Source organism: Chinchilla lanigera, unplaced genomic scaffold, assembly GCF_000276665.1.
Source record: "Chinchilla lanigera isolate Chin_1 unplaced genomic scaffold, ChiLan1.0 scaffold00015, whole genome shotgun sequence".
Lineage (NCBI taxonomy): Eukaryota > Metazoa > Chordata > Mammalia > Rodentia > Chinchillidae > Chinchilla > Chinchilla lanigera.
The window spans coordinates 16092625-16104782 of NW_004955416.1; the positions used below are offsets into that span (position 1 = coordinate 16092625).

The 12158-nt window shown below is 60.6% G+C and overlaps 1 protein-coding gene across 6 annotated transcripts in view; it reads left to right on the forward strand.

The window, feature by feature from the left end:
* The window catches only part of Mfge8 (milk fat globule-EGF factor 8 protein), a 10835-nt gene extending 362 nt beyond the window's left edge, over nt 1–10473 (forward strand). Inside the window, exons 2-10 of one of the 6 annotated variants that reach the window (XM_013512661.1) lie at nt 2222–2347; nt 2650–2781; nt 4861–5042; nt 5325–5480; nt 6034–6178; nt 8494–8687; nt 9456–9611; nt 9721–9872; nt 10080–10473. In XM_013512661.1, the coding sequence (XP_013368115.1) occupies nt 2222–2347; nt 2650–2781; nt 4861–5042; nt 5325–5480; nt 6034–6178; nt 8494–8687; nt 9456–9611; nt 9721–9858 (1229 nt within the window). In that variant the 3' untranslated portion in view covers nt 9859–9872; nt 10080–10473. Of the gene's footprint in view, nt 1–2221; nt 2348–2649; nt 2782–4860; nt 5043–5324; nt 5481–6033; nt 6179–8493; nt 8688–9455; nt 9612–9720 lie in introns of all 6 variants that reach the window. The other 5 variants (XM_013512662.1, XM_005381563.2, XM_005381564.2 and 2 more) reach the window with 5 other exon arrangements.
* Nucleotides 10474–12158: the final 1685 nt, after the last annotated feature.

Below are 12158 nucleotides of genomic sequence, written 5' to 3' on the forward strand. Positions count from 1 at the left end.
GGGGCAGCGGCCGGCGCGCCGGGCGGGACGCGGGCACTGGGTGACACCGGCCGTCCCCAGGATGTGGCTTACACAGGACAAAGGAATCCGCTGCGTCGGCCTCTCTTTTGCCGTCTGTAAAATGAGGCCATGGATCTGCGTCCGACCCTCCGGTCGCCGGGGGGCTCCGGGACTCTAGCGGGGCTGCGTCCCGCCCTCCGCAGCTTTGCCAGCAGATCCCTCCCGAGAGGAACGCTGCACTCCGCTTTGGACTTTTCTTTTTGTCTTTTTGGCAGTACTGGGGATTGAACCCAAGGTCTGCTTGCTGAGCTACATCCCAGCCCTATTTATTTATTTACTTATTTATTTATTATTGAGTCGAGTTCTCGATAAGTTGCTCAGGCGGGGCTCGAATTTGGGATCCTCCTGCATCAGCCTCTCAGCGTGCCGAGATTACAGGCAGGCGCCTCCACTGCCCGGCAGTGCTTTGGACTTTTGCGCCCCCACTCGTCCGTGTCGGATCAGATAGAGGAAAGGCCGAGGAGGCGGTGGGACGGACCGGCTAGCCGGGGGGACCGCCTCCCTCCCTCCAGTGGCCTTGGCCGCCTGCGGTATCTCTCATGGTCCTCCTCCCCCGCCGAGGCCCCAGGGACGGTGGGGCCTCCCGCAGGCTGCTCCGCAGGACGCCCTACTTCCTTTGCTGTCCCTCAGCATCTCACGGGGCCCCTCAGAACGTTCCCCATCATCCCGTAGAAATGGAGTCCACGAAAGCAAGAAGGTCCCGGCTGGGTTCCAGCTCCGGTGTCCCGGGAAATATCTGCCACCCGGGCTGGAGCGGAAGCCTGTAGTACCCCCGCTGGCCAGCCGGAAAGATGTCTCTGTCTTAGCCGCCCTTTTCAACCCCTCCTCTCGGCCCCGCCCAACCTGCGCCCCGCCCCGCTGCCCCCATGGGCGGCTTCCCAGGAGCGGGACCCTGAAGGCCCGGCGTGGGCGAGTTTGTAGAGGGCGATCCGGCTCTTCACGGGAGGAGACACTGCGGCCACCTTAGGCAGGTGGCCCTGCTCTTTCCCCCTCTGGACCGTTTTTTTCCCACCCTGGAGCAGCCCCAAGAAGGTGTGGCTGGGAGGGGTGGAAGAGGAGGCCAGGCTCCTGGGCCTAGCAGTGCCCTCCTCCCCCAGCCGGGTCAGAGGCGGGATTAACCTGCTATTTAAAGCCAGTGACTAATAGCCCTTTGGGAGCTGCCTGAGCTCCCTGGGCCCCGCGGAGGAGGCCAGGCTGTTCAGGCTGAGGACTTCTCGCCTGGGAGGGGGGCCCACTGGGGCTCCAGGGCTCCAGGGCTCTGGTGGGGAAGAAGTGAGCTTTCTGCTGCTCACCCCAAATGTCAGGTTTGGGTGGGGGACGTGTGCAGTCCTTTGCTCCAGCCCAGCCTGTCCCTATGTTCTCCGGTGGGGTGGAGTGTGCACCTCTGTCAGCTACGGCCCCACCTGGGAGCCGCTGTGGGCTCCCCAGCCCTGCTACCGCCTCCTCGGCCCTCCCCAGTCTCTCAGAGGTAGCCTGCTCCTCAGCCCCTGCCCTGACTCGCCCTCAGCTTTCACCCAGGGGGCTTGGCCTGCAGCCCCCAGGCTCTCCTCACCCCCGGAGCCCATCAGGGTCTGCGCTCACTGGGGGCTGCCTCGGCTCCTCCCTCCCTACCGGGACCCACAGGCCTTCCCCGCCCCTCACCTGGGGGAGCGTGTGTTTTCCTGTTGGACTGTTTGGAGAGGTGAGAGAGAGGTTAAAGCCACTAATCTGCTGCACACAAACTCCACCCTTGGCTTCTTCAGTTCCCCCAGTGCTGGCGTCACGTGTGTGCACCACAGTGACTGAGAGAAACTTATCATTTTTAAGGTCCCTCCCACCCTGCTCTTCCTCAGCATCTTATTCTCCAGCATCTCGTTGTACCCTGGGTGCTTCTGCTTTTCTCTACAGTGCTTGTCCCTAAGCCCCAGTCTGTCCCCGCCCCATCCATCTTTTAGACCCAGCTCAAATGTCCCGTAGCTGGTGAACTTTCCACTTCCTGGCAGAGCCCTGTGCCAGAGGTCCAGCTCACAGGCCACCCCGCCATCAGCTCCTGGCCTCCTCTTTCCCGCCGGTCTCTGGAGGCCTGGCCTGCACCTGACTTCTGTCTTGGAGTCCAGCGTACACGTGGCAGTTGGTCCGCCCAAGTGTTTATTGAGTGCTTGAGGCAGGGTTGCTGTTGCAGGTGACTTCTGTGACTCCAGCATATGCCTGAATGGTGGGACCTGCTTGCTGGGCCAGGACAGTGTCTCCTCCTACTGCCTCTGCCCTGAGGGCTTCACGGGCCTCCTTTGCAATGAGACCGAGAAAGGTAAAGGGCCCTGCAGAGGCCAGGCCACTGCACCAACCCCCAGCCGCTGCCCCTGTCGGCGGTGGTCCGCACTTCTCCCTGTGGCAGCCAGCATCCCCTGGAAACTCCCAGGCCACTTGGAAATCTGGGCCGGCCCTGGACTCGGGCAGGTTTGCCTACCCATGAGCCTGCTGGGTTCCCATTGGCTCAGGCTGCACCAGGCGATGACAGGAGGGGACTGAGTGTGGGCAGAGGGTCTTTCTCTGCTAGCCCCATCTGCCACCTCTGATCGCCTACCCGTCTTCTCTGCCTCTTGTTCCCAGGTCCCTGTTCCCCAAATCCCTGCTACCACAATGCTGGGTGTCAGGTCGTCGACAGCTCCCACCGAGGGGATGTGTTCACCCCATACGTCTGTGACTGCCCTCCGGGCTTCGTGGGCATCCACTGCGAGTCGAGTGAGTACCCGGGTGCTGCTCGGGGAAGACCGGGGTCCTGTCCTGGTGCCCAGGCTGCGGGCTGCCCCTGTGCCCTGGGGAGATGCTGAGGCGGGGGCAGAGCCTCAGTGAAGGGGGAAAGGGTGGTATTGTCCTTTCTTTTAGCCTGGCCCTTCCTCCCCGGACCGCAGGTCCGGGCTGATGTCACTGTCTGGGAGTGGGGGGTTGTAGTGACCCCGGAGGTCGTGGGAATGCTCTTTCCTGAGTCCCCCTGGGCTGCACAGTGTTAGGGTTAATTCTGGAGATTTTCGTGCCAATCCAGGCGAATAAACACATACATTCCTTTGGGATCAGGCGTTCAATAAATCAGGCTTGGCCCAGATTTGACCTATGACCTGTGTCACAAAGGTCATGGGGAGGAGGAAGATGTCTGGGCAGGCTGGACCATCCCCTCGGGTCAGGTGGCCAGCGGCCCAGTGTGTGCGGAAAGGCAGGTGGCCCCCTTGACCTGCTTGATTATCCACTCAGCCACAGGACGAGGAGGAGCCTGGCCAGAGCCCCCGCCCTGGGGCCCACTGCCTGAGGGCTGTTCCTGCCCCGGGGCCATGTTGAGCCCAGGATGGGTGGGTGAGGGGTCCAGATTCCCCCTGTCCAGCCGGCCCGGCGCTGAGTGTCTGGGGCTGGGGGCAGGTGGCCTCTGTTCTCTGCCAGGTGGACGTGGGCTGGGCTCTGATGATCACTGCCTCAGCCTTGGCTGGTGGGAGCTGGGGCTGGGAGAGCAGGCAGGGAGCCCAGATGCCCTCCGCCTCAGAGGAGGCCTGGACTGAAGCCAGAGGTGTTTAGGATGGGGGAGGGGTCGCTAGGCAGACAGCCTGGGTGGAGCCAGGGGCCGGTAATTACCCTGGGAGCTGAGGTAACCGTGGGTGTGCCTGTGTGGAATTACCCACCTGGCCGCCTCTTTTTTTGTTACTGAGGATGGAACCCAGGGCCTTTGCACTGAGCTACATCTCCAACCCTTTGTGCATTTTGTTTTGCTTCGCTTTGTTTAGACAGGGTATTCGTAAGTTGCTAAGTTCTTAAGGATGGCCTCCAACTTTCAATCCTCCTGCCTCAGCCTCCCAGGTCCTGGGATTTACAGGCATACGCCACCACTCTAACCTGGCCATCTTTGAACTTCTTGGCCTGGGGTCTTCCTGGCTTGATATAGTCACACCTGGGACACAAGGTGGGAGGTGACCTTAAAGGCTGGGGGAGTCCCAGGGGGACCTTAGGGGCCCTGTCTTGATTGTCCTGTGATTCTTTCCTGGAGCCAATGCTGAGATTGCATACCGGATCCCTCGGGGTGGTCCTGGGGGCTGTGAGGATGGTCTTGGAGGCAGAGCTGGTCCCTGGCTGTCCCTGATCTTGGGTGTCAGTCCACTGTTGGAGCAAGAGAGTGCTGGCACTGAGCTCAGCCCAAGCTGTCAGGACACGCCTGTCCCTGAGTCCCCACCCTGGCACATGCCGTGGGGACTCCAGGAGTGGGGGGGCCCAGCCTGCTGGCAGGCATAGTGGCCATCCTGAGTCTTGGTACCATGTTGCTGGGGTGATGAAAGTGGTGACGGGGCCACCCAGGGAGGGGCATGCTCACAGCTGGCTGGTGGGTGAGCGCCCTTGGGCGGTACAGAGGGCACAAGGGAAAATAGAAGGTGTTGACGCATCACCCAGGAACTTGGGGGAGAGGAGGACGGTTCTGGAATACCCAGGCAGGCTCGTGTATTGCTTTGTTCTGTTCTCGGGTGTCTAAGGTCTCCCGTTTCCCAAAGTCACCCTCCTGGGGACACCGAGGAAGAGCGTCACACTGGTGTCTCCCGCACGGTCCACCTCACACCGGTGCTGCCCAGTGTAGACCGTGTGCCACAGCCTGGGGGACTCCCTGCCAGACTCGCCTCTCCTGGCCGGGTTCTCTGGCAGCGCTGGGTCCCAGGTCCTCCCTCCCTCTTGGCCCTGCTCTGAGTGAAGGTCTAAGGTGCCCTCTGGGGCTGCACCCTTGTTGTCTTGTCCCGCTGGGCCCTGGGGCTTCCCCGGGGGGGCCCCTGACCCTCCTGACTTTCCGTGCAGAGTGCATGACGAGCCTGGGCATGGAGGGGGGCGCCATCGCTGACTCGCAGATCTCTGCGTCGTCCCTGCACATGGCCTTCCTGGGCTTGCAGCGCTGGGCTCCGGAGCTGGCCCGGCTTCACCGCTCAGGCATCGTCAACGCCTGGACAGCCAGCAACTACGACAGGAAGCCCTGGATCCAGGTGCGAAGGGGATGCTTGTGTGGGGCTGGGTGGTGGGAGGGACGATTGTGGGAAGAGGGTGCCTGTGTTGGGGGGTTGTACCCAGGCCCAGGGAGGTGACGGGGGTGTGGGTGAAGGTCTGGAAGCCTGGTGGAAGCGGCTGGGGTCGGGGTGGTGGCCATGCAGCGGAGGAGCTGTCTGCCAAGGACGAGGTCTTGGTGGTCCTTCCCCAAGTTGTGGGGTTTAGGGGGCCAGCGGGCCTGGGTCTTGGAGATAAGGTGCTGTCTTTTTGCCTGGGGACAGGTAAACCTTCTTCGGAAGATGCGAGTGACAGGTGTGGTGACCCAGGGTGCCAGCCGTGCAGGCAGTGCCGAGTATGTGAAGACCTTCAAAGTGGCCTACAGCCTCGACGGACGCAAGTTCCACTTCATCCAGGATGAAGAGGGCTCCGGGGACAAGGTGGGGCGTGTAGGCTCAGCACCCCGGGTGGAGTTCCAAGGTAGACGGAAGCAAGGGCACCCTGGGTGATTGGCCATGAGGTGCACTTTAGTGTCTAGAAATTGATGAAACCATTGTCCATGTTCCGTGGTTACAAGTCATAGCCCCACTTTATAGATGAGAATAGATGAGAATAGTGGTGCCATGACCTGCGGTGGGGAGCAGTGTTGGTGCAGCTGGATTTCGTTCTGAACCGTCAGGTTGCTGTGTACAGTTGCGCAGACTGTCCCTGCTACGTGGACTGTGTTCACAATGCAGATGTGGTACATCTGTGTAGTTCTAGCTGTTGGAGAATTGTCCCAATAAAGTGTCACGCGGAAGGAGTGCCTTTTCCTAACCAGAGGCTCTTCTAGGTTATGTGTAGCCGCACGTGAAATGTGGGGGTTTGTGTCCAGTCCCCGAGATGACCAAGGAAGGTGCAGAAGGAGAATCTGCTTTGTGGGTGGGGGTGGCTGCCTGAGTCCCGCTGGCTCTGCTGGCTCCTCGCTGACCCGGTCTCGGCCCTCCCTGCTAGGTGTTCGTGGGTAACATCAACAACAGGGGCCTGAAGGTCAACCTGTTCAGCACCCCGCTGGAGACGCAGTACGTGAGGCTGTACCCCGTGGCCTGCCACAGGGGCTGCACCCTGCGCTTCGAGCTCCTGGGCTGTGAGCTGAACGGTGAGTGTGGGGGCTGCAGCCAGCTAGGGGGTAGCCTTCGCTGCTCCCTCTTTTTCGAGCTGGCCAGGGCTGGCAGCAATACCCAGGGACGTGGGTCACACCGGATGCCCGCACTGGATGGTCACCTGCCTGGGCGTGTGCCGTCTGCCACCTATAGCTGTGGACTCTGGTTAGTCAAGAGAAAACTCCAGTTTCCACAGTATTCTCACCCAGCCCAGTCGGGCCCTGGTGCCTGTAGAACACGCAGGTGCTGGGGAAGTCTGGGTGAGTGGCTGGATGAGGGAAAGAGGGAAGAGGCACCCAGGTACATCATGGACCAGGGGTACACAGCTGCAGTGTGATGCTCGGTGGGGAGCCAGGGAGCCCAGCTGGTTGGAGCTGGTGTTTGCTACTGCCCTACCCAGAGAGACGCCTAAATGGAGAGTTGGGAGGAACCAGAAGGGAGCAGGTTTCTGCTGAGCCAGGCAACACCGTTGGAGAGGATGGAGCGCAAGGTTTGTGCTTCAGGTCTGGGGATTTCTTTGAGTCGCAGCGCCATCTGCTGGCCATTTGTGGGACTGCATATATTGGGCAGCAGGCAGAGAAATGGCTGGTCACTGCCCGGCTTGTCCCGTGTGACTCCCCCTTCCCCTCCCCCTCCCCCTCTGGCAATTCTTCCTGTTATGTTATTTTACATACCACCCACCACCACATGGATCGGGGTTCTGTGGCTTGCTGGCTTTCATCTTCGTGTGTGTGTGTGTGTGTGTGTGTGTGTGTCTGTTACTAGGGATGAACTCAGGGCTTCATGTAGGCCAGGGAAACACTCTACCACTGAGCTACACTTCCAGCCCTCCTGTGCCTGTCACTCTCTCTTCTTTTTCTCTTTTTTTCATGATGCTGGGGATTGAACACAGAGCCTTTGCACTGAGCCTCATTTCCAGCTTTTTAAATTTTTTATTCAGGGACTCACTAAATTGCTAAGTTGTCTAGGTTGGAATTGAACTTGTGATCCTCTTGCCTCAGCCTCCCAGAGTGCTGGGATTACAGGAGTGCACTGCTACACTTGGTCCCCATCTCTGTGTGAACTCGAGTCCTCTCCAGAGCCCACTGCCTTTCAACCCATATTGTTTTTTTTTTTTTTTTTTTTTTTTTGGTACTGGGAGTCAAACTTGGGGCCCCACGCTTGCCAGGCAGGTGCTGTGCCACTGAGCTACATCCTCAGCCCGAGCCATATTGTTTTAAAGGGGCAGTGAAAGGAAATTTAGGCACCGGTTGAGAGGCAGAGGCAAGTCTGTGGCCTCTCCTTGGGGCCCTGCCCCTCGCTTTCTTGGCCTGGCCCCTTTGTCCTCGAAGTCTCCTGGGTGATTATTGCCATCACTGCCTGCTCCTCCCAAGGCCACGAGCCTCCCCTGTGGGCTGTGGGGTGGCCTTGCCTCTTGGGGGCAGGAAGGGCTTGGGTGTGTGTGAGCACAGCGGCGCGTGTGCCTATGGCAGTGCACAGGACGTCAGTGTGTGCAGACGTGGGTAGGTGCTAAGGGGGTGGGGCTGGAGGAGGATGCAGGGGTGCCCTGGGCCCCAGGATTCTGACTTCTAATTGCTGGCTGCTGGCCGCAGGTGTGTTGTCAGGCACGTGGCTGAGCCTTTCCTAGAGGTCTGCACAGTCTGGTGCTTCCTGCCTCAGCCTCTGAGTTCTCATCTGTAGGATGGGTGGCTCATAGCTGCACCGCTCAGGTTTTCTTTCCAGTGGCTGAAGTGGCAGCTGAGGTCAGCATGGGGCAGAGGCGGTGGTTGTCTTCGCATCTGCGAAGAGAGTCCCACAGTCCTGGGGCGTGGCTGGGGGTGCTGCGCAGGTGGGAGGGAGGGCACCGTGGAGTATCTGAGGCTGGGTCCTAAGGAGGGTGGGAGGTGGTGCGACTGGGTGCCCTGGACCCCAGGAGAGGAGCATCGGCCCAGGAGTCTCGTGTGATCTGCCAGGCTCTGGTCAGCGTGAGGGAGCTGAGGCGGGCAGGCTGCATGAGGAGAGGGCGGGTCAGGCCGTAGCAGGTGGGACATTTGCATGGAGCTTCTTTCTCTTGTCCCAGAGGATGACAGCTGGGGTATGGTGGCAGCATCTGTAGTCCCAGCTACTTGGGAGGCTGAGGCAGGAGAATTGCTTGAGCCCAGGAGTTCAAAGTCAGTTTGGGAAACTTAACGAGGCCCTGTCTCAAAAAAAAAGTTCAGGGGCAGATTAGGATCTACACTCTTTCTGCTCCTTCCCCTTCACGGATTTGTGCCCCCACCCCGTGAGCTGCAGCTCTCAGATGGGGTGATGGGGTGACGGCTCCCTTTGCCAGCAGGATGCTCCGAACCCCTGGGCCTGAAGGACCACAAAATCCCCGACAGGCAGATCACAGCCTCCAGCAGCTACAAGATGTGGGGGCTGCGAGCCTTCAGCTGGTTCCCCTTCTTCGGGCGGCTGGACAATCAGGGCAAGATCAACGCCTGGACAGCGCAGAGCAACTCGCCGAATGCCTCCGAGTGGCTGCAGGTGGGTGTCCGGCCAGGCTTCTGATCCCTGGAGACTGCGACGCCTTCTTTTTCTCTGGCTTCCCTCACTCTTCCTCCCATGGGCCCACCTTTCTCTTTGTTGTGTGTGGGCGCTCAGGTGTGTGCGTGTGCGTGTGTGTGTGTGCGTGCGTATGTGTGTATGCACAGCAGCAGAGCCTCCCGCAGTGGCTGCCATAGGGTTGACAAGGACAGAGGCAGACACCGAACAGGTGTCTCAGGACCCCTCCCCCCAGCTTGAGCTCTGAGCCGATCGATGCCCTCTGACTTGGTGTTAACTGGAAAGCCAGGAATGATGGAACCAGAGCTGTGTTCTAGATGCGGACACTGAGCCCCTGCTTGGCAGTGAGCCGGGCTTGCAGGCTTGTCCTTGGGTCTTTCTGTCCCAAGGTGGTTGGGGTGGGGGCCCGAGGTGCTCAGGTGGAGTGGCACAAGGGACCTCAAAGCAGTCTGTCCCACTGCAGGCTGTGGCCTCTCCTGTCCCTGTCCCTATTGCCCCCCTGGTGCACGGCTGAGGCAGGGCTGGGCATGGAGTTAGCAGGGACCAGACTGAGCTAGAAACTTCACCACAGGGAAGTGCCTGCTGCTGTGTGTGGCCCAGGACATGGTATTTTTTGTGCCCATTTTATAGATGAAGCAGCTGAGGCCCAGCCAAGGAAGTAGGGGCCCATGGGATGTGCCTTGGGGCATCTGCCTCCTTCTACCCCCCCAGATGGTCCCAGCAAAGGACACATGGTGGTGTCTCCTGTAGGTTGACCTGGGGTCCCAGAAGCAGGTGACAGGGATCATCACCCAAGGTGCCCGTGACTTGGGCCACATCCAGTACGTAGCTTCCTACAAGGTGGCCCACAGCAACAATGGCGTCAGCTGGACCGAGTACAAGGAGCCAGGGGCCGTGGACAGCAAGGTGGGTGTCTGTCGCCCTCCACTTGCTCTCGGGGGGATGGGGGCCTGGCCCTGGGGACTCGAGGGAAAGGGGCTGACTGGGGTGCCCCCCGCACCTTCCCTGCCTCCAGATCTTCCTCGGCAACTTGGACAACAACTCCCACAAGAAGAACATGTTCGAGACGCCCTTCTCGGCTCGCTACGTGCGCGTGCTGCCCGTGTCCTGGCACAACCGCATCACCCTGCGCCTGGAGCTGCTGGGCTGTTAGCACTTGACCCACAGGTCAGGCTCGAGGGACCCGAGTGACCACAGGGCCGACCCCCACGCCCTGCCCTGTACTGCTGTGGCCCGCTGCCCTCTCATTCCTTCCAGTGGTGGAGCGGCTGGGGACAGGGAGGGGACGGGCCTTAGAGGAGGCCCCTGGCGCTGTCACCCTCCCTCCCCTTTCCTTCCAGCCCCAAGGCCTCCCCTTCTGACCTGGTTTCTTAGGCTTCTGAAGGTGTCGCTCTGGGAGTCGCTGAGATGCACGCCGAGCCAGGCACGTGGCTTTTCTACCCCTCCCTAGGTCCGGGGACCCCAGTGCTGGGTTGACTCGAGGGGTTGGCTCCAGATGGAGCCCCCAGGCACCGAGCCAGTGATTACAGCTGGATCACACCCCAGGGCACACACTGCCATCCACTGTGCACCTCCCTGACACTCCTTATCTACCGGAGACCCCTCTTGACCCTGTCCTTGGGAAGAAGACAGAAGGGGTGCTGGGGCTGCAGAGAGACAGGAGACCGGAGCCAGCCTGGCGCTGAGCAGGTGGCTGGCTGGGTGGGCAGGGGTGGCTCCTCGCCCAGGCCAGGCAGCTTCCAAAATATATCTATACTTGCCACTGGAACCCGACTGTGCTTCCTCATTGCGCGGCATCGCTCCTCCCAGGGGGACTTACCAGGTGTAGGCCCCCCACCTCCATGCCTGGATTCTCCGCATAAGACAGCAGGAGGAGGGACACTGGGACTGGGGGCGCTGACTCACCTCTTCCCGCCTTTCCCTCCTTCATCCCCATCCGCATCCAGCTATGCCACAGCTGCTGCTTGGTTCAGGGCCAGGGAGTGCCTGGCACTGAGGCTGCCTCCTGGAATGCCTCTGCCTCCTTCCCACGCCAGGAAGACCGTCGGCCACTGCTGGCTTCCCCTCCGGCGATTTCCCCTTTCTTTGCAATCAGAGCGCTGGGCTGCAGAAACCGTTAGGAGCCTGCAGAGCCTGGGCTGCTTCCAAGATTGCGGCAGGCCCGGCGAGGGCGGCATGGGGCGGGGAGAGGGCGAGGCACTGCCTGGTGGGCACGGGGTCTCCTGGCCCAGCACACAGCTTATCAGGCCGCTGCCCTTGGTGCTCTGGGACTGGCAAGAGAGGGGTCCTTTGCTACCCTGGTGCAGAGGACCTGGTGAGTCAGGAAGGGGTTAGCGGGGACAGGAGGACAGGAGGCACTTGCAAGATGCATTGTCTTGACCAAGCTCCGGGAGCCAGGCTGAGACAGCGCAGGCCGCCTCTGGGCAGCAGGAGGTCAGCCACGTGGCTGCCAGAGGGCGGGTGAGGCTATGCTGGAGCCACATCAGGGGAGCTGGTCTGGAAGTGGCTCCTTCCAGAGAGCTGCCTGTTGCCAGGGCTTCTCGCTGGGAGGGACAGGAAGAAAGGCCTGGGCAGGGGTTGCCATATAAACTGGGGTGCTGGACACCCCGTCATGGCGAGCTGTGTGGATTGAGTTGGGAGTCTTTCTGGGGTGGCTGGCTTCTGGACTTGTTCCTTGAGGCTGTGCTACCCCAGCCCTGCTCCAGCCTCCCCTGGGGAGCAGCAGACAGTGGGAACAATGTCCTTCCAGACCTCTGCTCTTGATTTTGCTTCCCAGTGACCCACTGTAGCTGGAGCCACATTAACTATTCTTTCCGGAGCACCTGCTGTGTGTCAGGAACTGGATATAATTCAACTAACAAATCCCCCAGCACAGCCAGGCACGTGGCCTGTAATCCCAGCACTCAGGAGGCTGAGGCAGGAAGATGACCCAGGCGTCTTCTTTGCAGGAGGGGAATCTGAGCCTCACTCCCGTCTTGTAGCTGGCCCACCTCCAGCACACTGGGTATTTTTGCAGGCTGTCTTTGGCTGGCTGAGCAGCATGGTAGACAGTCATAAGGCTCTTGCCTGGCTCGGGAGACAGAGGTGGCCTCATTGCTTCTTCCTCTCACCTTTGTAGGCTTCTGACAGTCCCCCTCCTGGGGCCTGCACTGGGGTTCCCTCCCGTTGGCTCCCCGCCCCCAGCGGTCTCTCCCATTTCCAGGGTATTACTCCCCAGCGCCCCTGCAAATTCACTTGTCCTCCTGGACTGAGCCTGGAACCAGCGTTTTTTTCTCCCCACCCCCTGCCCAGGGGACTTAGAGTGACAAGGCTGCCCCTTCCTGCTGCCCCAGCCCCATGGCTATCCCCACTGGAACCTGCCCCCTGCCTCATTTAAGTGCTCGGGACTCAAAGCCTCAAGTCAGCCACGCTGGGTTCAAATGCTGGCTCGGAGTCGCCTGGCTTGGTTGGGCA